The 24,571-nt window shown below is 34.9% G+C and overlaps 1 protein-coding gene across 1 annotated transcript; it reads right to left on the bottom strand.

Moving 5' to 3' along the window:
• Positions 1-12,721: 12,721 nt before the first annotated feature.
• LOC145061346 (L-ascorbate oxidase homolog) lies at positions 12,722-15,387 on the bottom strand. The gene is made up of 7 exons (XM_079008789.1): positions 14,990-15,387; positions 14,774-14,883; positions 14,397-14,667; positions 14,213-14,315; positions 13,427-14,138; positions 13,257-13,335; positions 12,722-13,064 (listed from the first exon to the last, which is right to left on the bottom strand). Exons 1-7 carry the CDS (start codon positions 15,131-15,133, stop codon positions 12,852-12,854), a joined length of 1,632 nt encoding a protein of 543 aa, XP_078864915.1. The 5' UTR covers positions 15,134-15,387; the 3' UTR covers positions 12,722-12,851.
• Positions 15,388-24,571: the final 9,184 nt, after the last annotated feature.

The following is a 24,571-nucleotide window of genomic DNA, read 5'->3' as shown; positions in this document are numbered from 1 at the left end:
AGCATTCCACATGAAGATGATATTCCACGATTCGATCGAGGAACAAGAGATCATGCTTCACTTCCTCCTCCTCCTCCTCCAATTATTCTCCCTAACCCACAAGTTCAAAGGCTTGAAAAGTTCAAGATCACTCAAGCCCTTTTGGCAAGTAAACATAAAGAAGGAAAGTCGGTGTGTGCACACATCCTAGGGATGAAGTCACACATTGAGAGGTTAAGAATGTTGGGATCCGTTGTCTGTGAGGAAATGGTTGTTGATTGGGTTCTTCAGTCACTTCCTAACTCATATGGTGAGTTCGTAAGAGAGTACTATATGATGAACCGCGACGTGACCCTTATAGATCTCACCTATATGCTTATTGTTGCTGAATCAGCAATGGTTTGGCGCAATGGAAAAGCAAAGTTGATTGGTGAATCTGCCTTCAAGACCTCTATGGATATAGACAATGGCAACGAAAGACATGCTATGATCGAAAAGTTTGATCATAAGAGAAAGGCAATGTCTAAAGTAGTTCCATGTCCTGCTCCAAAAGAGTCAATTTGCTTTTATTGCCAAGAGAAAGGGCATTGGAGACGAAGCAGCCCCATTTACCTAAGAGATCTAAGAGATGGGAGAGTCGAAACGTATGGCTCTAATATAGGTAAAATCCATTGACTAACTCTTTTAAGCTTCATTCTAGATTCTTAATACATAATGTGATAAGATTACAATTGATGTTTTGTAGAATCGAAGAAAAGAAAGGGAGCTTAAAGGAAGAAGTGAGCAGAATCTAACCATGAAGGAATGGATTTCAATCGTATTTCTCGAAGATTAGATTCTTAAGCTACTACTTAGAGTTAGAGTTAGATTGCTAAGAAATATGTATTAGCATAAGTTTTTCAATGAATTGCATTGTAAGGACAAATTTTTCCGCAATAAAATAAATTTTGATTTTAAATTTTATTTATTTATCCTTGCAATGACGTGTATGAAAAATTGATGTTAAAATGTTTCTATTATTAGCAATAATGGATTTGGTTCTTATTATGTTATTTATGGAAAGTTGAGAATTTACCAAATAGGGAGAGTTTCTCATCGCCCAAAGTTTCAATTGGACAGAAATTTGGAATCACGCAACTTGGTTGCACGATGAATGAGAAATTTCATATTTGGAAATTAGACAAATTCATTGACAAAGTGTCAAGTGAAGGGCTAAGAGATCGAGCACACAATGTTGCGTGTTGATCAAGTCCACCAGAAGAGTAACAATGATATTCGTCATGATTTACTAAAGGTTTAGTAAATATGATTATACTTACAAGATTAAGTGTAATTCTGAATTGATTAAAGGGTTTAGATCAATAGCAGAACGAATAAGAAGAATCAAGTAGACAGAAAGATAAAAGTTTCTCCATTCTAAGAAGATGGGAGAGTACCTTTTATGCTTTATGATAGGTCTTAATGATTAAGAACCATATCTCAATTGATCCTCTAAGTGAGTCTTAGTACAATTGTATGTCTAAGAAGAGGAATCAAGAATTGAAGAAATGGTTAAATCAAGAAGTCAATCATACTTCGTTCCGAAAACAAGTCTTAAAGTTAAGATTGTGACAATGAGTGAAAAGTATTAAGAAGGTTTATAACATTCATCAAATGTGGAAAGTTGTGATGTCTTGGATAAGACAAAGACCAACTAGGACCAATTTATGAAGAGTTTTGATAAAAGCTACACTAACTCTTGAATATTTGTTTGTCAAGAAATGCTTATTGACAAGAGAATTGTATATGTCAAGGAGTCAGTGGGAGTCCTAATAGTCTTAAAAGGTTTCAAGAACAAATCAAATAAACCTTATCGATCATCACTAGCACACGAGTTGAGGTTTACAACCTATCGTGTTGACATTATTTTGTTTCTGTGCCAATCCAGTCGATTTAATTATGCATGTGAGTCCTATGAGTTCTCATTTGAATGCATAAAAGGCAAGGACCTTGATCAATGGAAAGTACATTGATAAGAAAAGGTGAGCTTCTTAACTACTTGGAAGACATGGTGGGCAGCTGTGCTACCATAAAGGCAAGAAATCGAGATCAAGAAAGTTCGATCCATATGAGTTTGAATTTGTCGTAAACTTTAGTTTTGACAAATTCACATGGAAAGGAACAAATACACCGTTAAATCTAAGTGTCATAAGATTTCCTCCTTCATGAAAATGATTGTGAGGAAATGCTTTCACTAAGAAAGATTTTAAGAAGATAGTGATTGTAAAATTGCATTCTCGAATTCGATTATGGTTACGGTATCCCTTTCCATAATTTGAATTGTGAGGTTTGGCAATTAGTCTTAATTGTTTAGACACACATATGAACTATCTAAGGCAAAGGTGTATAAAGAGGCCTTGATAAAAGATTATCAAAGCACTAAGTATTAGAAACAGGAACTTAAGAAATTCAATAAGCATTGTTTTTCTGAAAGTTAAGATGTTTATGAATACATGTCGAAGCTAGTGGGAGCATAAGTGTTATGTTTATAATAATCATCATGATAGTGGGAGCATAAATGTTATGATTGTATGATTATTAAGGCACGTATTGCAAGTTGGCAATATTAATTATAGAAAACAAGAGTTATACCTTGCAAAGTCGTAAGGGTTGTAAAGTTGTTTTTCTATAATTAAAGGAGAGAATATTATGTTTCATTTCAAATCTAAAGGATTAGGTTGAGAAATGTTAATAAATTTAGTCAAGGGTACATAGTGTGGTCTTAAAATTTCGATTATGATTACGACATTCCTCTTCACAATTCGAATTTTGAGAACATAGCAAATAAAACATTATGCGTCGTGTCCCATACGCTTCGGGTATAGGATCGATTGCAAATGCTTTAATGTTTGACCATTCTAAAATTTTCCAAATGTCAAGCGCATTTAGAGGGAAAAAGGACAAGAATCGGTTTTGACTAAGATAATTAAACAACTATCAAAGGACAATCCAAAGTTCGCCGCACTACTAGAAAAACAGCCTTTTATGACGCTCATTGCGCGTCGTAAACGGCTTAGACGACGCGCAAATGCGCGTCAAGGAAGGCCCTGTCATAAAGAGAGACGACGCGCATTCACGACGCTCATTTACGACGCGCAATTATGACGCGCGTTTACGACACGCAATGCGTATCAAGAAAGGCCCTGTCATAAAGGAAGACGACACGCATTCGCGTGTCGTAACCTTACGACGCGCGTGTTAATGACACGCAATGCGTATCAAGAAAGCCCCTGTCAAGAAAGGTCATGTCATAAATGTAGATGACACACATTTTTGCGTATCATAATTTTAAATGTTTAAAAAAATATTATTTATTGATTTACTTATTTTCAAATTAAATTTGTATTTAATGTTTCATAATAGAAATTAAAATATAATATACAAAAAATAGAATCCATTGCATAAATTTAATGTCATACAAATAATCGTTCCATGGAAAGAGGTTTTCCTAACTATATAACCTAATACTACATTGTTATTAAGGAACACCTTCTTGTTTCTACTTCTTATTGTTATGCTTCTATTTCCACATGATACATGTTTTCATCATCAACACATTAGTATTCATAAAGGCTTCAAGCATCATCAATCTATGTTATACAATATTAAAATTTAATACACATGTAGTAACATACATTTTTCCAAGAATCCAAACTTCAATACAGCCCATGCCTATACAAAAATTAATTAACAATTTAAGGAATATATAATTAACAGTCACTAGGCTTCAAGCATGCCATGTTGGCTTTTTTCTTACTATGAAGTTTCAAGAATGATTCTTTCTAGAATAATGAGGTTCAAGAAATCTAATTATTCATTTCATTTCATATCCTTCATCATTCAAACACACTGTTAACACTTGACAAGTATCTGTACTTAACTACATATTAAGTTCATTGTTGGTGATATAACTCATTAATTTCCTCCTATATTCGATAATTTTAATCTTTCAAATTATACTTTTTATCAAATTATGCAAATCAGGTCCCTTAACTTTGAGGGAGCTAACATTTGACCAACAACTTTGAGGGATCTAATTATAGGATTTATAATTTTAATAAATTGGAATAATATTCAAATCTATAGATGATACCACATGTTCACATGTTTCTTGAAATCTAACTGTGCATTAAAATAAGAGAAAACTTTGATTTATAAAGAATGTGAACTTACCTTCAGTGAGCTTGCCCTGTATGGATTCAAGTGCCAGGTGTGATCAGGTGATGTTATAAGGTATAAATTAGGCGAGTAAAACGAAACAAAATATAGAAATAGAAATCTACAAATGTAGACGGATTAATTAAAAGCTTACATGTATGAACCCATATGAGATAAGATTAAGCGTGATAATGTACATGATTGAATGTCACAAACTTGAGTTCAGCAAGAATAAGATTCTTGGCTGCAAAGTGCAAGTCAATGCATAAATACAACAAGCAATAGATAAGCATAACATTATATTTATATAAACCATTGAAAAACATTCATCAAATAGTATTAACTAATGTGATTCCTAACTTCTATGCAGCTATAAATACTCACTTCTGATTCTGATTGAATTGGTAATGACAGATACATGAATGGATCAAACGTATAAGTAAATTCTGATTGAATTTGGGTGTAATATCTTCTCACATGTAGGAAAAATCAAAGTCAACTGTATTGCCCCTGTCAAAATATAAAAATAAATACTTAAGCATTGTCATTATAAGTTTTTTTTAAGTAAACTCACTTGGCAAACATCAACAATTATTGAATCATTGCGAGAGATGTTATTTGCCCATCATTTGTAGATATATAATCAGGAAAACTGGATTGTGGATGCGAGTTCAATGCTGATGTAATCAACATATGCCATTTTGTCTGGATGTCTGTCTCTTCTTTCTGCAACACTCGTGATTAATGCCTTTGTGTTTCTACCAACTCTTGTGTCTATGTTTGGCATTATCAGTGGGATATTGGATTTGATGGAGGTTAAATTAAGCACCAGATTCTAACTTTATCAAGTTTCCTATACCATAATTTGTAGATATATAATCAGGAAAAAAACAAAAGAAATGTATAATAAACACAAATATAATAAACTCAAACATAAGTAACATACCCATAGTGCTAACTGTATTGTCTATCCCAAATGGATTTCCATGAATGATCTTTTCACCTTCAAAAGCCCATTCATTTGCCAATTTCTGTTCCTTTTCACCAAGTATCTACCACTGTCAGTTATCGATTGCAACTTCACCCCACTTCATCATCTTCAAATCCCTAAGAGCCCATATCTCAATTTCATCCTGAGAAACTCCATCAAAGAGACCCAGGAAACCACCCACTAAAAACAACGAACAAAAGTATAATAGCAGTTAAAAATAGATATAATAGTAGAAAAAAACTTACTTGGACACAACAATTAATTGGCAGTGAGCAACTGATGGGAGCAGTATATTGAGGGGAGCCCGGAGGTTGACACGGCCTATGCCATGGAAGTAAGAGGTCTGAAATATAACCTGAGATTAGCTAAGTTATATATACTTTTTAATTATGTAAAAAGCCAACAAATAATTTCTATATCTTTTAATATTATTATAATTATAAATAATTTCTACACAATATTTGAGTAAAACATGCTATATTTTTCTATTATTTGTTAGCTAGTAAGCAAGGGTTGATTAATTTTTACATGAACAAATTAAATACCCTGTTCATGGGTATGTCCATTTTACTCCAGGAGGGTATTCCTGTAATTTTGTGCAACAACATTAAAAGTGGACACTTTACTTAATATAAAAAACATTTAACAGAAGCCCATGAACCTGGCATGACAATGTTAGAGGCAATTTTAAAGAATGAGATTGCATTGACTCATTAAGTAGACTGTTGACTGCTAATGGCTTGTTTGGTTGCATCCGACCATCCTTTTTTCTTTTGCACCACTGCCCCTGCCCTTCGATCATCATCATATGAACCACCACCACCATCATTCCCATAAGCTTCACCAAATGTAGGGAGACTTTGAATGGGTTGATCGACCCCGAGCACCATCATTCCTATAAGCTTCACCAAATGAAGAGTGTGTGTTAAACACTTGGATACTCAAAAAAATCTTATACTTAACTCATCTGGATACATGTATGTGTATATCCGTTGGTTCAACCCACAAACTTCACTCATATTTCTTGAACATAACAACACTTACCTCTCGTTGCTGCTGCTTGAAATCAAATTTAGGATAACCAACAAACAACATTATTATTATTATTATTATTATTATTATTATTATTATTATTATATGATTTGATTTTGAAGCCAAGGGTCTTAAACTACACTAGCAAGCATAATATTATTGATATCCCTTACCTAGTCATGGGTACCCCCTGGGTAACTTAATTGTGCACATCTTCAATCATCTTCTCTTGCCTGCTGCTGCTAAACCTCTGGTTATAATGTGATAGATTTCTAGGACTAGGATTATTATTAGACCTTCCCACTAACAATCATAAATTTCTCCTCCATCTTAATTTTGCACACGATATCCTTCTTAATTTGTCTTATGATCTTCTTGCTGAACAGTGGTTTCACCTATTGAGTAACTGAAATCTTGTGATTTGCTCACATATGATTCATCTGCAAGTTTATATAAAAAAGAAAAAGTAAATGATATGTTATATGACTAAATAAATGTGTGAATTTTGATAAATGAAACATGTTCTTCACCTGAAAGTATTGAGGCTTTAATGGACAAATCCCACTGAATGTTGTTACTATTTTCACCCTTGCTTTTTGACACAATCTTTGTGGTGAAAGTTTGACCAATTTTGAAGTTGCTAAAAGGATCTTCTAGAATGTTGTCATCATTTGCCTATTGACATGTGATGAAATTACAAATCTGTTGTAGAAAAATGTAAAAATTGAGTTGGAAATGCAAGAGAGACTTTACCTCTGTGATATGTATCCTTCCATGTAAACTAGAGCCAAATTTCCGTTTAAGTTCAAGAGTAATCTTTCAGTTGTTAAAGAATCTGGAAGAGACATGATAGATGCAATCACCCTACAAACAAAAAGAATATATTTATCGTAAATCTAAACGTATAACTATATTAAACAGTCAAAAATCTTTCATTTTGATCTTTTTACCTTTGTCCACTGACAAATTGTTTTAGTTGGAATGCTTGGGTGTTGTAGTCACTTACAGATGCATATCCCATTGTAAACGTAGCATCTGGAATAGATAAAACCTGAGGCAAATATATCTAAAAAAAGGGTATTTGTGAAAATGAGATTTCTTAAATAGAGCTGAATAAAAATACTTGCCAAATAATTCTCCTTCACAATTTCCTTTACTGCATTTACAGTTTGATTCACTTCCAAGTCCTTGTAAGCTGACTATTTGCGCATCTGAAAGAAAAACGGAAACCAAGGATTATAGAGAAAGAAGAGAAAAATTTACAAAAACGCCACTTAAGAATTAATAAGAATAAGAATAACCTTTTTGGGATTGAACCACATTGACTTAAACCAGTTCTCGATCAAGACAATTCATTAAAACATTAAACAATAACCAATTAACTCAAAACTTCAAACAACGCAGACATATTCATAAAAAAGAAACAAAAATTAACAATGATCTAAGCATAGTAAGTTCTTTAATGGAAGAATAACCTAAAAAAAATACGAACCTGAGACAGAGACTGGGCTGATTGACCATGGTCGATCTAGTAGCCACCAGTAACACGGTTCTGAGTTTTCTTCTCGATCGCGACCATGACGATTGAGTACCCACCATTGCTCCCACATTACAGGCTGGGGGAGGCTCATCATAGAGGGAAGGAAGAATGGGAGAAGGAGTTGTGGTCGGAGGTGGGTGATGTGAGGGTCTACCTAGCGGTGGATGGCCTTGCTCGGTTCAGCAACAATGTCTCAATCTCCGATCGTCGAATAAGTACCAGGCGTACAGAGAAAGCTGACCATAAGTTGGAGAGAATATGTGGAGAAGTTATGGGAACAAGCAACAAATATGCGAAGCTGTGGGAGGATCGTGCTGGAGAGGCGTAATTGGAGAGCAGATGTGGAGAAGTGAAGCGGTGGAGTTTTGAGAATCGAGAGAGAAGAAAGAAAGAAAGGGGGTTTTCGGTGAGGATAAAAAAGAAGGCGGGTGTTCAAAATTTTAGGGATTTCATTTTCCCCTATCTACTAAACGCGCTTTTCATTAAAATTATAAAGCGACACTCATAGAGGACGCCCATTTAAGATACAGCGCCCTCCGTGTTTTTAATTTTTTCTCGTATGACGCTAATTTAAGGGCACGCAATAATGCGTGACCTAAATCCTTAAATTTTTTGAAGAGATGACACTTTTTTAACGTCACTCTCCAATGCGTAACATAAATCAATGAGTGTCGTGGTTTGCGCGTCGTAAAAGGCTATTTTTCTTGTAGTGCCGAGGATTGGTCGCTTGTGAGTAGTTGGAAGTATAGTATTGGAAAACATGGAAATGTTTCCATATTGGATGGACCATATCGACATTATTATGAATAGATAAGATTCTATTAAGAATGAGTTTTCATATGGAAAATATGGAAACGTGTCCATATTGGGAATTGAATATTGGAAATCTATGACTAGATTAGAAACTTTTATGCAAAAGGATGTTCAAAGGAATGTACTTTGAGTGAGAGACATCATATCTAAGGAATTGTCTTGTAACAATCTCCGATAGAGGACTTTGTAATATCATTGGCAATAGTCTTTGTGACTTTGGTGCAGTGAAATTACGAAAGGATAAGTTGCATAGAATGTTAGAATCTAGCATATTCTATAAGTAGCAAGAATTTGATATTCTTTAACTTATGGAAAAGGATTTGGAGTTGTGAAATAAGAATGATTGGAAATGTGTTCAATGTGATCTATTTCACAAAGAAAGAACCATAGGTAAACATTGTGTGCATGCTAGGAGCATGGGACAAGTGTTGTAATTCAAGTAAGAAGTTGATTAACCGAAACAACAAATAATGAGTAATCGATATGGTGATAAATAAAAGGTGTTTTATTTATGCTCAAAGGGTTGAGGCCATATGGGATTAGTATTATTCTTGTGCTTCACATTTGCATGTTTTGACTTCCAGAATAATTGAGTTTATTAAGAATAATCGAATTATTCAAATGGGCCACAGTCGTTCATATGTTCGAAGTAGATATGAATGAAGACTGTCATGAATTGGTGTGTGGATTGTCTAAAGAGCATTAGACATAAGCAAATGTTTGCTGCAACGTTCATGAGTGCTTATGAATGTGATTTGAGCATTGGATTAAACCCACGCTCACTTGGATCACTCCATGAATTGTATCACGAGTGATTGGTGAGACGATAACATCTTATATTCTTGAAACTGAGATGTGTGAGTTGTATCTTGCAAATCGGTTGCACATTGATAATTATAAAACATATTGTTGTGTGTGATTCGGTGAGTAAGTGCAAGCGAGCATTGAATCAAAGTTTATCCGTTCCTTTTATTCAAAGTAGGATAAAAGCGATATCTTTGGGCCCCTCGATGATTTAGTGATGACAAACGTAAATGCTCGGCCGGGCTAGGGCTAATTTGATTTGTTCAATTAGTCAGTCGTCATAAATCGGAAATCGAGATATAGTACAAAGAGAATGATTTGAAATCATATCTCATATGATATCTAGAATGGAGGAATATATGATCCCTTATCTAAGGACACGCGTATCTGATAGGATTAGAGTTGACAGCGGCTTTGGAAAGCTACGATTGCAGATCAGGATCTGAAGTCATACGCAGAATAGTTATTAGACTTATCCAAGTGGGAGACTGTTGGATTAGTGTCTAAGTCCATAACTATTTTGGTATGTACTTGACCCGATGGTGCATGGTCCTTTTGGGTTGCCTTCACCAAAGCAACTTGACAGGATGAATTATGGAGAGAAAGGGTTAAATATGATTTATTAATATATTATGGGAATAATATATTAAAGGAGAAATCATATTGTTTAATTAATATTAGTCAATAATTAATTGGTAATTAGTTTTGTGACTAAAAGAGATTAATTAAACTTAAGGGACTGGAATTGTAATTATAAGATAATTGCAATTTGGGCCATGGATTGTCTTAAATCAAGAGGTGGACGAATTCTTATGGGAAGCCCATAAGGAAATCGTCCAAGGGCTTGATTAAAGGAGTCTATGGGTTGCCTAGGGCTTAAGCAACCAAATTAGGGTTTCCTTGTTAGATAACCCTAATAGCCTCACTATATATAGATCCCTTAAGGACCAAAAACGTGGATAAGCTTCTTGCTAGGGTTTCACACGTTTTTGGGCAGCCTCTAACCTCTCTCCTCTTCATCCTCTTGCTTATGGTGTTTGTGAACCATTAGAGGAGTGACACTTGTGACTCTAAGCCTTCCAAAGTCAATTCAAGGAGGAATTGGGATTGTTATTGCTACATAACAATAAAGGTAATATCATAAACCTAATTATATGTTAATATTGATTTCCATATGCTAGAATTAGGGTTTATAGTCTTGGATAACATGCATGTACAATAGAGAAACCTAGATCCAAGCATTAGGGTTTGTATGGGCACATAGGATGTCTTATGACCAAAACCCATCAGTAATGATGAACTATTTAGAAATGAATTATGAATACACTTGTAACATCCCGAAAATTCCAACAAATTTAAACCTTTCAAACCAACTCATTTACTAATAAAAGTGCCCCGAAGCCCCGATATTAATCCCGAGCCCGAAGCAAGTGTCGAAGCCCCGAAGATTCCGAGAAGTGCAATTCCTGAGCCAAAGCTCTGCCCGCGAGAAGCCAATTTTTGTGAAGATCTTCTAGATCTACCGAAGAATACTACTTTTACAAGCCGTAGTGCTGTCAGATCATCTTCTGATCAAGTGAGTGTGTAGTTACTTTCTTCTAACACATAAATATGAAGTATTTGGTATGAAGTACGTGCTATGTGTTTATATATTGTTGTTTATTTGAGATGATTGTGGGATGGATGTTTTATATAGTTTTTAAATGAGTTAAATTGTATATGTATTTTATATCTACAAATATGTTGGGTAGAACATGGGTAGATGGAATAGTTGGTGTGTGATGAAAGATGGTATGAGTAAAACTTGGTGACTATGGAGTTAGCGCCTATTGTATAAACCCTGGTGACTATGGAGTTAGCGCCTATTGTATAAACCTTGGTGACTATGGAGTTAGCACCTATTATATAAACCTTGGTGATTATGGAGTTAGCGCCTATTGTATAAACCTTGGTGACTATGGATTTAGCGCCTACTGTTGAGTAAACCTTGGTGACTATGGAGTTAGCACTTGATAACTATGGATTTAGTACCTGATAGATAAATTTTGGCAGCAATGGATTTCGTGCCAATCCCTTAGAAATGAATGGATGAAGGATTGTTGATTCTTAGGGTAAACCCTTAAGAAATAAAGGAGATATAGGGATGGGTGTTTGGGTTGATTGTTTGATGATTGAATATAATAAATGTATTATTTTGGGTTGAAAAACCTATATGCTCACTTGGCTCCCAAGCCTGACTCACTTAGTTTTCTTTGTATCACAGGTATCAATGCGAAGACCGATTTCACTGAGAGATTAAAAGAGATGTAAATCACTAGTGTAAATGAATGTATGATATGTTTATGCTTATGTGTCTGTATTGAAACATGACATCCCGAGGTTTTATTATTAAATAAAAATACATTCTCTTTGAGAAATGTTTTGATAAGTTATTATCATATCTTGTGTTGGGAACAAATTCCACAACCGTTTTCTTTAAACGATTACTCTGATTTATAAAACAAAGCATAAACAAATCAGTCTCTTATGGCCGTAAAATTAGGGATGTCACAATATCCTTGTGTTATAATATTGGAAAGTCATACGAGAAGTTGCTCATAAGCATTTAGGCCTTGTTGGAAGATGATTGGGAGTCTACAAGTTAATTGGGATGGTGGTCCATTGAGATGTAGGCTATGAGCTGACTAGGAGTCTATAGGTTAGATAGGATGTTGGATGAGGCCTATAAGCCCACTGAGTTGTTAATTGTAAGCTTACTATTAGGATCAAATGTAGTATTCCCTCCGTCCCAAAATTATAGTCCATCTTTCCTTTTTGGTTTGTCCCAAAATAATAGTCAACTTCTAAAAATAAATAACATTTTTACCAAAATACCCTCTCATTATTACTTAACAAACTAAACATTTAATAGAACATTAAATACAAAGTAAGGACAAAACTGTCATTTTATTAAATAAAGTTAATGGTAATTAATGTTTTTCTTAATCTGTGTGTTTTTTGTCTGTGAACAATAATATTGAGACGAAGGGAGTATATGTGATGAAATGTATGGTATATTAGGGGACTCACTAAGATTTGTACTTACGTTTTAAAGTTAAATGTTTTTTTTTTCAGGTTGTTCTAGTGAGAAATGAAATGGTGCAACATGACTGTACTCGCATTCATATTGGTGAGAAAGAAAAGGGTGTAACGTGACCGTACTCATATCGGTGTTTGACTTTGTTTTGAGACTTCCACTGATATTTATAGTAAGCATCTGAATTGATACTATGTTTTTATGATGTTTGAAAAAATGAATTATTTGTACTTTTGAGAAGATGGTTTTTGGTGGTTTAAAATCGTTGAAAATTTGAGACGTTAAATCATGCAACACTAAAAGATCAATTTTTTGATAAAATTACAAAAACAAAATATCAATATCATGAAAATTAATTTAAATCCTCAATACAGAACTAGCCACCCTTTCGTGACGGTTCCTATGTCGTGTTACTAAAATTACAAAGGACGAGTCTTGCGACCGCTTGCACGCCCACAAGTAATCGCATTCTTCGGGATCGGGTATTCGTCTCTCCATGAATTAACAGGTGAATAAACCCGAAGATAAAATTGTTGACCTAAATACTGTCGAGCCCAATTTTGAGACCTTATGTTCCACATTCCCACGTTGTCCATTGGCACATACAAGGCAGTCCACGAATGCGGATAAACCTACACAATAATCACACATCCTAGATCAGCAAAAAATTGTTTCATATTTCATAGTGTTAAATACAATAAATAGAAATGTATTACGTTCTTGTATCTCTTTATTCTAACATCCTATTTCCATTTCGACATATTTTGAAAAAAAATGTAATAATAATATTATCCAAATATAAAACACTTTTCTATAAAAAGTACCTGAACTGTAGAGCGAGAAATCCCATCTCTTAAATTGTAACTTGTTCTGCTGTCAGATGACCATGGACCTCCATCCATCCTGTTCATTCAATCGATTCTTCATTAATGTTCTAAAATTTTGATCCAATCTTTTTTTAAAGAAGTTAGCAATGGGGGACTTGATCGCTTACCCAACAACGAAGAAGAAGTGGCCATCAATGTGCCATGATTGTACAGTATCTTCGGAATTCTCAAACACAATCTCAGCAAATGCTCTGAAATCAGCAGCCATGACGGAAGTCTGGAGGTAACCACCACCACCGGTGGGGCTATCGGAGATCGTTCCAATGGAAAACACACCAGAGATCTTGAAGTAATCAGCGATCTTCAGAGGGGTGTCCGCCGGAATAAAAGAGACGCTGTTGACGGCGTACCTCTGTTTTCCATTGATGATCGGAGCAGAGTTCGCGAGCCTGATCGTTCGAGTGAAGTTAACCATTCCGTAATGGTAGGAGCCTTGTGGGTTTGGCCTCGGTCCACTCGCCGTCAAGTTTTGCCTGATAGATCGAGCTTGATTTAGAGACCAGTCGATTTGAATGGTTGGGCCACCAGGTGGGGGAGCCGGAAAAGTTCCCGGAGAGTTGCTGTAATGAAGAATGGAGGTTGCGGAGAGGACTTGAGAGGTGAATCGGGTTGAAACGACCATGTAGTAGTCCTGCGGTGGTTGATCGGCGATGACCAAAACGGAGTACGACTGGCCTAGATGAATATCAAGAGAAGAGTATGTGTTCTGAAGAGTATGAGTCCCTTCGACCTCAACTAACAGCATCTTATGCCCTTGGATTCTGAAATTGATCGATGTTGTAAGCCCCACGTTTGAAATCCTCAATCTGTAAGTTTTCCCTGTTAAAAAGAATTCAAACGTTATGAGTTTATGAGTTTGATTAGTGTGAAGAAGATGATTGTGTAGTGTGTACCTTGATCAACTGTGAATGTAAATCCATTAGATCCACGGCCATTGATGAGAAGCCCATCTGGGAATGGAAGATCATGGCCTCCGTCTAGAATTGCTTTCAAATCCTGAACAATTTCATGTCAGCTGATTACAATGAAGGTGATGAAACAGATGAAACTGAGAAGTTCAAGTTAGAGGTTACTTACAGTGTGGTTTTGCTTGAACCAGTCACCGGCGAGAATGGTGAAATCTCCGGCGGGTGGCGGGAATGGAACCGGGATCATTGGACGGCTGGAGACGGTGATGCCACCGAAGCCTCCGGCAGCTCGATGAAAAGCAAGGGAAGGGAAGTAGAAGAAGCTACCGATTTGATCCTTTACTTGAAGAATGTAGGTGAAGTTTTGACCAGGTGGAATGGGGCAATTCGTGCCATAAACTCCATCCTGCCATGAATTCCTTCTCTGTTGTATCCCGTTCCTGATCCATCATCCATACAAGTAACCATTTCATCAGATTCCGCGATTCTTTCATCGATTATGAACACTAAAACAGCAAATTCAAAAAATTTTGATAAAGAACAAACCAGGTAATGAGGAATGGTTCATCCAAGCTGTTGTAGATACTAACAATCACATTGTCATTAGTCACTGAATCGATTTGTGGCCCTGGAAATTGTCCGTTTATCAAAATCCCCTGCGACCCGAGTTCATGAATTCAAAATGCGGATTAGATTCAGATGAATGTAAGTGAAATCTGAAGGAAGAAACAGAGGCTGTAATCGATATGATTAATTACATACCTGTTGTTTAACTCCAAGAGGGTAGATATCACCATAAGTAACATTCCAGGTGAAGAATCTATAAGGGTCTTCTCCACTGATAATTTCTGCCATTGCTATGACGATGAATATCATCAATGTCGTCGTCATACCCGATTGCTTCATCTTGTCTGAATCAATGGTGGGTACAAGCGAAACAGGGTGATGTTGCAATGAAGCTTTGTTTGAAGAAAAGACGATGGATTTGTACTTTAGATTCACTTCAGCTTTAAAGGAAGAATGTGATTGAAGTATGGAATCAAAAAGGATAAAAATGGAGGTGGGGATATATACAGATTTTCAGATCTTGTTCAGAAGAAGCAGATGCTTCCCCGCAAGTTGTATCTGGAGTATGCACCAGTCCCCAGTCCCACTCTCCACACTCTCCAACTTATTGATAAATATTATTCTGTTTTTTTTTTTAATTAAAATAAATATTTTAAAAACCCAAATAAATATGGTTGAAACTTTGAAATGCCCAAAATTACATGAATGTATGGTCAACTAGGGTTAATTTGTTTGAATTGTAGATAAGGATTGAGTAATTATATAACAAAGGTTTTGTTTGAAAATTTTGAAATAATGGTGCATAATTACATAGCCTTATATATTAGTGTCTTTTTTAATATGTATTATTTGTTGATTAAATCAGATCTGATTAAGTTAAGATCTAATTGAATCATATTCAATCTATCATCACATCTATTAAGATACCTATCGGAAGCTATAAGATCAAATCAAAGATTTTTACTTGTAATATCAAACAATTTTAATCTGGTCGAAGGAGATCTTATCGCTTACCATACGCAGTAAAAAAACATATCAAACAACCTTTAAAAGAATTATATATGTCATAGTTACTTAAGAATAAAGACAGTTTCACAAGTCATTTTCATATGCTAAAATACGAAATTGAAAAAGTTTTAACAATATAAGTCGTGAGGAATTAAAATACATTTAAGATAGTTCAATTATTTTTAAACATTAAGCTTTTTTGAAACATAAAGAGTAGTAAGAGTTATAAAATGGTCCAAAATCACACATTAAATGTTTGATTGCCGTATTTAGAATTTATCTTAGGAAAACTACAAAGCATAATAGCAATTTCTTTGATTAAAAAAGGTAAACTTAAAAACCCTGCTTTAAAATAAGTAAATAACTAAAATAAAATGGTGGGCCAATTGCAATATATATAAATTACTCTTACTAATAGAACTTCTATGTGATTTTTGTTTGGTTTACTTTATAGTAATAATATAATAAGACAAATAATTTTACACTATATAATGGAAACAAAAAATAAATATATAAAATAAGGCAGGCAAGTTGTATGAGGCAGCTGTATATCAACGACATATGACCCTCACCGGCATCTCCGCCGCATGTCACTTATTTTCGGCCAGTGAAGGCTGGTGACCGGTGGGTTTATTTCCGGTGTATCTTCTTTTCAACGCCTTTCTCTTTATAATCAATATGTTTGCTTCAAGATATATAAGTCTAAAAATAGAGAGAAATTGATAATCACAATTAAAACATTTTTCTAGATTTTTATTTGTTATCTTACACTGATTTATTTTGTGAAATGGTTTTTGAAAATCTCTATGACAAAAAAAATATATATATATGATTTTGGTTGTGTATTATATGAGAAATTTCAAGTATATAAGAAGAATAATTTTGCAAAGAAATATTTTCGCCATATATTTTCTTTATTTTATAGAAACTATACAAAAACAAATTTTATATCAAATAATTATTTTCTAATTGGACATTGTACAAATAATGGTTATTGTAAAAAAGTAGAAAAAAACATGTGTGTTTGACAGTTGTCGGTTCTTAGTGATTGAATATTCAAGAATCATGGTAAACAAAATATATGAATTTATGAGTAAATTAGTATGTGAGTTAGTGTTCTAAGAAAAACGTTTAAACTAATATATAATTATACTTAATTATTTAATATAACTTAGAAATAATTGAAAAAATAAATACAAACTTGTATTTGAAAATTAGTCTATAAATGATAAATAATGGTTTAATAGATAAATCATAAAATGTACAATATCATTGATTTTAATATATATATATATATATATATATATATATATATATATATATATATATATATATATATATGAGCACAAAGTACTGTCAAAGGGTATAAAAAACTTGGGAATAATTGCTAGCAATCCACATATCAAATCTGAATTGCAAATCTCAGTTTGGCTTTAATAATTTTCTTTTTAGAAATTTAAAGTTAGCAGATTGATTGTTTCCGCGAAGGGGCCAACTTCAATGCAACACTTCTACTTCAACCACATGGCCCATTTGTGAGAGTTAAATAATATCGATATTAAGGCTGACGCCGGAGGGAGAGCATCTTGCCGCATAATTTTTTTTTAACCCAAATAACTTTTTTTTAAGCTAAATAGGATACAAATAATGGTAGCATCCAAATTGTTAAAAGATAGAGAAAATTACATGGATGATCCCTGTGGTTAGGGGTTATTTGCACGTTTGGTCCCTAGAAAGTATTTTTAACTCGGACCGTCCCTAAAACTTAGATTTGTTACCCGCCCAGTCCCTAAACTAACTTGACGTCTATTTTGCTGTTAAACCATGGTGAAAAGACATATCTACCCTTACTTTTATATTTAATATACAATTATTCTTGAAAATGAAACTTATCCCACCCAAAAATATACCCCACAGGCTCACACTCCATAACCTACAATCGGCGCCGTATCCCCCTCTCAACACCTCCTTTCCACCGACCGGACTCTTCGTTATCATCACCACCAAAACCCACTCCTACTGCCCTATACCCAATCTCGTCACCACCTTCTTCCTTCTGAGTTCTAGAAACACCCTAATCACCTCCTCGCTCTCGTTTCTCTCTCAAGTTCTCGTTTTTTTGTTTCTCTCTCTTGTTCTCATTTTCGCGATTGCTCTATGTGAAGCATCAGATCACAATGTTCCAAATAGATAAAGTGGGTATTTCAATTTGGTCAAATACACAAAAAGTTCTTTGCAAATTACTTGGCTGAGGAGACTAGGATTGAAGATAAAGTTGGTCTTTCAATACAATCAAATCGAGCATGAATCATTCTAACAATAACACTAATGTAACCCTATTTCATAGGTGTGTTAGATTCACATAGCTCTTCTTCACTCCGATTCAAGAACTGTAAGTTAATCTTTCTAGATAATTTTCATACTCGAGTGAAGCTTTCTAACAATAGCACTAATTTCATTGATGTAAATCACTCCATCATCAGAGCAAAACATGAATTTCCCAAATGGTAAAAATGAAGAACAAGTTGTCATCACTTCCGTCGATCTAGCGGAAGATTCAAAATAACACAGTATAAATGGAATCACTTGGATTTCTAATGTTCTTTGAGTTACGTACCTAAATCCTAGGTGAAAAACGGTGAATTCATGGTTAAGTGCCATGCTTTCAGGAGGTTGTGGAGGGAGGTCGTGATTGGAGATAATTGTGTGAAGAGCAGCCATGGGAGGAGATCAAATTTTAAAACTAGTTTACAGAAGTTAAGACCCAATCGTTGTTGTTGGATGGATTTGGAAAGGGGATGGTTTCCGATCACATGGGAGCCGAAGGTGAAGTAAATCAAAGAAGGAGGGGAAGAGATTGAATGGAGATATGAGAGGAGCCAAATTGAAGACATGTCGGTGATGGCGCGTCCAAGGGAGTGTCCTTTCTAGGTTATAGAATATGAGAGTATATTTTGGGGTAGGATATGATTTATTTGGTTTTTATCATTTTAAGAATAATTATATATTAAATATAAAAAGTAAGGGTAAATATGTCTTTTCATTATAGTTTAACAGCAAAATAGACGACAAGTCAGTTTAGGGACTGGGCGGGTAACAAATCTAAGTTTTATGGACGGTCCGAGTTAAAAATACTTTCTAGGGACCAAGCGTGCAAATAACCCTTAACCATAGGGACCATCCGTGTAATTTTCTGTAAAAGATAGTAAATTGTAACATTCAAATAATATATTACTTTTAATAGATTTTATTTTGGAAAAAAAAATTCTACAAACCATAGCGTTTGAAGACCACCTTCTTCCACCTTATTTCCCTCTGTCCTCACGCTACACTTGTAGCATACCCTTTCTAGCACCCCCCATAGTGCAAGGTAGGGTGAGCGTGGTGCGGTTATTGGCAAAAATCTCACCACTAATCGTAAATGCGGTTAATCCATTTTCAAAACCGCTTAGTGCGGTTAGGTGGTTATTTTTGCGGTGCGTTTTATTTTTTTGTGTTTCGGTTAGGATTTGATGCGGTTATTTTGTGTGATTTTTAACTACAATTTAGAGTTCAAATGATTTTAAGAGTTCAAACATATTACTTATAATAATAATAAGAAAAGAATAAGGTATAAGACAATTAACTTAAATCACGAACAACTAATATCTTAAAAACATGAAATCACTAGTAATTAATAATAAATATCTTAAAATTGTGAAATTTCACCATTTTCAAACCTTAAACATAACAAAAAACCAACATTTTTGTCTTCTAGAATTTATCCTTATTTCATCCATAAAATTTGTTTTATTTTTAATAATTAATAAAAAAATGTATATAATATATGCGGTGTGGTGCGTTTTTTTTTGCGGTTTTATAAAACTAATACCCGCACCCCACCGCAAATTTGCGGTTTTAAAAAACAGAAAACCTAACCATTGGTTTTTATTGCGGTTGCGGTTTTTATGGTTAATTTTAGTTGCGGTGCCGTTTTTTCTCACCCCTAGCTGCAAGGTAGGGGGTGATGAAATACATCCCTATCAAGCTCCTAGCGAGCCTTGGTGTCGAACGACTCCCATCGCCTAAGACGGAAAAGCTTAATAACTATTACTTTCTTTATAGGAAAATGTCACTACATCACAATAAACTTTTATTATTTATTCGATTTTTTCATTAATATTTTTTCACAATAAGTCACTAAGTTGTTATTTTACCAATTAAATAGGGGAATGATTTAAATTCTTTTCGGTTTCACCGGTTACCCTTTGGCTATGCGGCTATTTTATTTTTTATTTAAATTTAAATTCAATAGTGAATCTATGTGGCAGTTTTTGCGGATGAAATTATGATGTCCATGAAACATGAAGAAGAAGCCACATAGGTCATTAATTTCCCACCATCACCTCGTCAACCTTCAACAATTACCATCCTCAACCTCACATATTATATCATCATCAACCTCCCACGAATCCAATATAACATCCTAAATTTTAAGACTAGGTTCTTAAATTTATAAAGTAAATAAATGAAAGATGATTTATATAGTTAAATCATCAAGGAATCATCATATTATTAGTTGATATGGAGTTTAGAAAGTTAGAAGTGAACATAATAACATTTTAAAAGTTAAAGAGCCATAGTTGTTAATTTCGCAAAGTGAGTTGACCAAAGGGTTGACTCAATTAATGGAAGTGACTACCAAAGTTATATAATAGATGTTTACTTAACTAAAACCTAAAGGCTCTGATACCACTATTGGATTTTTAATATACGTACCCTAGGATCTAGGTTTTACTAATTATAACAATCTATTTTTGAAATCAACTAGGAAAAACGTAAGAACACTAACCTCTTAATATTTTGATTGAGACCTTGTGATTGACAACTCTTGCAATTGATGAATGACTCAAAGTAGAATCCCTATAATGTAGTCAGACCCAAGACTCTAAGATGAAAAATAAGGAAACCTTAAAGAAGGGATATTTCAAAAATCAATAACCCTTGGAGAAGGGTTATATTTTTGTCAATATGGGAGTTAGAGGAGAGGGAGGAACAAAATTATGTGGCTCAAAAGAATGCTAGGGTTTAATCTCACACCCTCTATTTATAGGCAGTAGCTTGAATCCTTAAGTTGATCAGATTCCTAAAGACAATCATTATCCTTATAAAAAATTGTCATATACTAGGGTATCTTCTAGATTTCGTCCACATCTTCTTCAAAGAGGCTTCTAAAATATTCCAATTAATTTCAAGAAATTAATTAATATTCAAGCCGTTTAATTAATTAAAAATATTTAGTAATCACCAAAAAAAATTAATCAATTTATTAGCTCATAATAAACTAACAACTTATTTTTCTCCATTTCCTTATTACTAATTGTGTCATTAAACCAATCTATAAAGACCCCAATATTATTTAGAATACTATCAATTGTTATTAACCTTGGACACTATCTCTAACATTTCGATGGTTGTCGTGTTTTCGATTTGATTATCAACGAAACTAGGAATTGGGGTTTTCTCTTTTAATTTGGAGAAAGAGAGAGAGAGAGAGAGAGAGTGTGTGTGTGTGTGTGTGTTAGACCTACTTTTTTTTGTTGGGTAGCGGTTTGATGTATTGCGTCTATTGGGCTTGTTTATTAGTCCAGTTTTGTAACTCCGGTTTGGGCCTGTCCAACCGAGAGCTAGATAGGGTTTAGTATAAATATATATGCTTGCATGCATATTAGGTTAACGATAGAAAAGATTATCATGATAGATCAGAGCATTATTTCTTTATTGTTCTTGTAACCCTAAATCCTCTACATCGGAAGTTCTTTATCGAGCTCTGCTGAGGATTGTTGATCTAATCATTCGACATACTTTGATCCATACTTGTGTTATTTACAGTTTTCGTATTCATCATTTTACCTGTTATAAAGATCCAAACGATCTTCAAGTTAGATTTATATCTTATCAATTGGTATCAGAGCAGGAGGCTGTGTAATTGATACACATCTTTTCTGTGAAAAAGGTTGCGATTAGGGTTATTCCGCATTGATCAATATTTATTGAGCCGTCATCTCATAATTGACGTAACTCAACATTTATTGTTTTGCCCTAATTTAATACATTACAAGTCTGATCTTTTAAACAGGTTATTCGATCAAGCATGGACGAGTCACAATCCAATCCTATTAATATTTCGAACAACATTGGATCAACAACGAAGATTCCCATCCTTTACACCCAGGATTATGAAGTCTGGGCACATCACTTTGAAGATTATGTTATAGGATCTGAGGACAATGGATACCTCATCTGGGAAGCAATCGTATCTGGACCCTTTGCTCATTCAGCAACTTCAAGGATTATTAAAACTCAGAAGGAGTATAATGATCTTTTGAAAGACGTTAAAGATATTGCTCAAGACGAAAAAGATAAATTTCAGTGCAATATCAAAGCATTGAGATTAATAAGATTCGCTCTTCAATCTGATACTTTCAGGCTGGTGAGTTCATGCACAACTGCAAAAGAAATATGGGACAGGCTACGAGAATTGTATTCTACGGACGAAGATCTTGAACACTCCATTCAAACCTTACTCTTGTCCGAGTTTGGTGAATTCAAGCAGGGAGCCGAAGAAACCGTGACTCAAACGTTCGATCGCTTCAATCATCTTCTTAGCAAGATGATTAAACATGACATTGAAAGGAAGCTAATTGAGCAGAAGGTTACGTTTTTGAACGGCCTCAGATCTGAGTGGAGAGCTATAGTGTCCACAGTTAAATCGCATGAGCAATTCAAATCCTACTCTTTGGCGAAACTGGTGGGCATCCCGAAATCTCAAGAAAAGATCGTGTTACAAGAGAAAAATGTGGTCTCAAGCTTGGGTTCGTTAGCCCTTCTGTCCAAAAGCAAAGCGGTGATGGAAGAAGAAGACCTCAACTTGGAGGACTATGACCTTACTTCTGAAGACTATGCTATGATGGTGTCAAACCCCAAGAGGTTCATCAAGAAAAGATTTCCCACCAATAAGAACCGAAATTGGCAGGGAAGTTATAGTTCTGAAAAGGTCAAAGATGAACCGAAGGCAGAAGAATCAAAGAAGGAACCGAAAGCTGAAGGAGATTCGGGAGTGAGCTGCTATTACTGTGGAGGAAAGAACCACTATGCAAAAGATTGTGTCCTCAAGAAAATGGCAGAAAAGGATGATGAAAAGATGAAGAAGCTTTGTTGCATAGAAAGATGGATGAGATCAGGAAGAAGAAATCTACTGCTAACCCTTCTATGAATGCTTTAATTGTGCAGGGTTCGGTAGCGGATGATGAGTTCGGTGGCGTGGAGGTCTGGTCAACCGACTCTGAAGATGATGAAGTGAGGAAGCCTTCTCATGGAAAGGCTTATGTGGCGAAAGAAGAGAGTAGTGGTGGAAAATGCTTGATGGTGTCCGATGTATCTCAGATGAGGGGATACAACACAGATGGTGGGAATGAAGACGCAAAGGAGCGAGAAGATTTGTGCTTCACAGCAAAACCGCTCAGCGTACAGTTCAACGAACTTGATGAATTAATCAAGAAGGTACAATCCGTTTTTACTGCATTCAAAGTACCACAAAGCTCATATGAAAAAGAATTAAAATATGTTAATTCAAGAATCTCTCATCTAGACAGCAGTTTAACTCAAACACGAGTCACCAACTCTAACCTAACTGACCAAATAAGTAGGGTATCTTCCAAGAGTGAGGAACGGAGGATGTGGATCGAACTGAAGGAGTTGGAGCTAATCAAAACCAAAGATGAAAACATTTATTTTCAAAGAGACAATTTAAAGCTTTTAAAACAGAGAAATGTTTTTTGTTTGATTGCTAAACGTCTTTATACTAATATCACTCAGCTTCATTTGGACTGTGAAATAGGACAAAAGATTCATCACATGATTTTACCCTTCCTTGAGTTTAAGGAAGATGAAATTGATGCTGAAGTGTATAATTGTGAAAGTGTTATTTCGTCTGAGGATGTTAATCCGACGTATATGTATGGACTAGACAAAATCAAATCTTTCATAAAGTCCAAGGACCATAAGGACATGCTTAAAAACCTTTTGGATGAAAATGATAAATTGAAACTGAGGACCGAAACCATACAAAAATTTGACTCATTAAACGCCAACTTGAGCTCAGAAAATAAAATTGATGTTGAAAATGCATCTGAGCTTAATGAGGACGAAAATATGAGTGAAATTTCTGTAGAGGACACAGTTGATTGCTCAGAATTTGTCAAGAGCGAACCCGAAAACCACAAGAATCTCATTTTAGAAAATTCAGTGGAGTTTGCTCGTTTGTCCCAACAAAAGTCCCCGATTCTTGCAGAAAAGGCAGTAGTATACCAAAAGGTAAGAACCACTCCAAATCAGGTGTATAAGGTCACAGGTATAACCGAACATCAGACCGCTGAACTCACAGCCATTGTAAACGAAGACAATGCTGATGGCTGCGACGAGTTTTTCTGGTCAGCTCCCATCGACAATGCTGACGAAACGGTAGGTCTGTCTGAAAGGACTTCGTGGAAAAGCAAAGGCAGATATGTGCCAGAACCTTTGAATAAGCCTGATAGCTTCGATGTGCCAAGTACTAGTGGTACAAAAGATGTTCCTCAAGAAAAAGGAATTCCTGCAAAAGAAGTCACTCCTTTAAGCGAAACATCATCAGTTCAGAGTGAACCAGCTAAAGGAAAACAGAAACCAAAAGCCAATATTCATTATCAACCGAAGCAGATGAGAAATCAAAAACAGCAAAGGAATCAGAGA

Source organism: Lactuca serriola, chromosome 7 (genome assembly GCF_051521515.1).
Source record: "Lactuca serriola cultivar US96UC23 chromosome 7, Lser_US96UC23_V15, whole genome shotgun sequence".
NCBI classification, from domain to species: domain Eukaryota; kingdom Viridiplantae; phylum Streptophyta; class Magnoliopsida; order Asterales; family Asteraceae; genus Lactuca; species Lactuca serriola.
The sequence above is the reverse complement of the archived record's forward strand: the minus strand, read 5'-3'. Positions and strand labels throughout refer to the sequence as shown.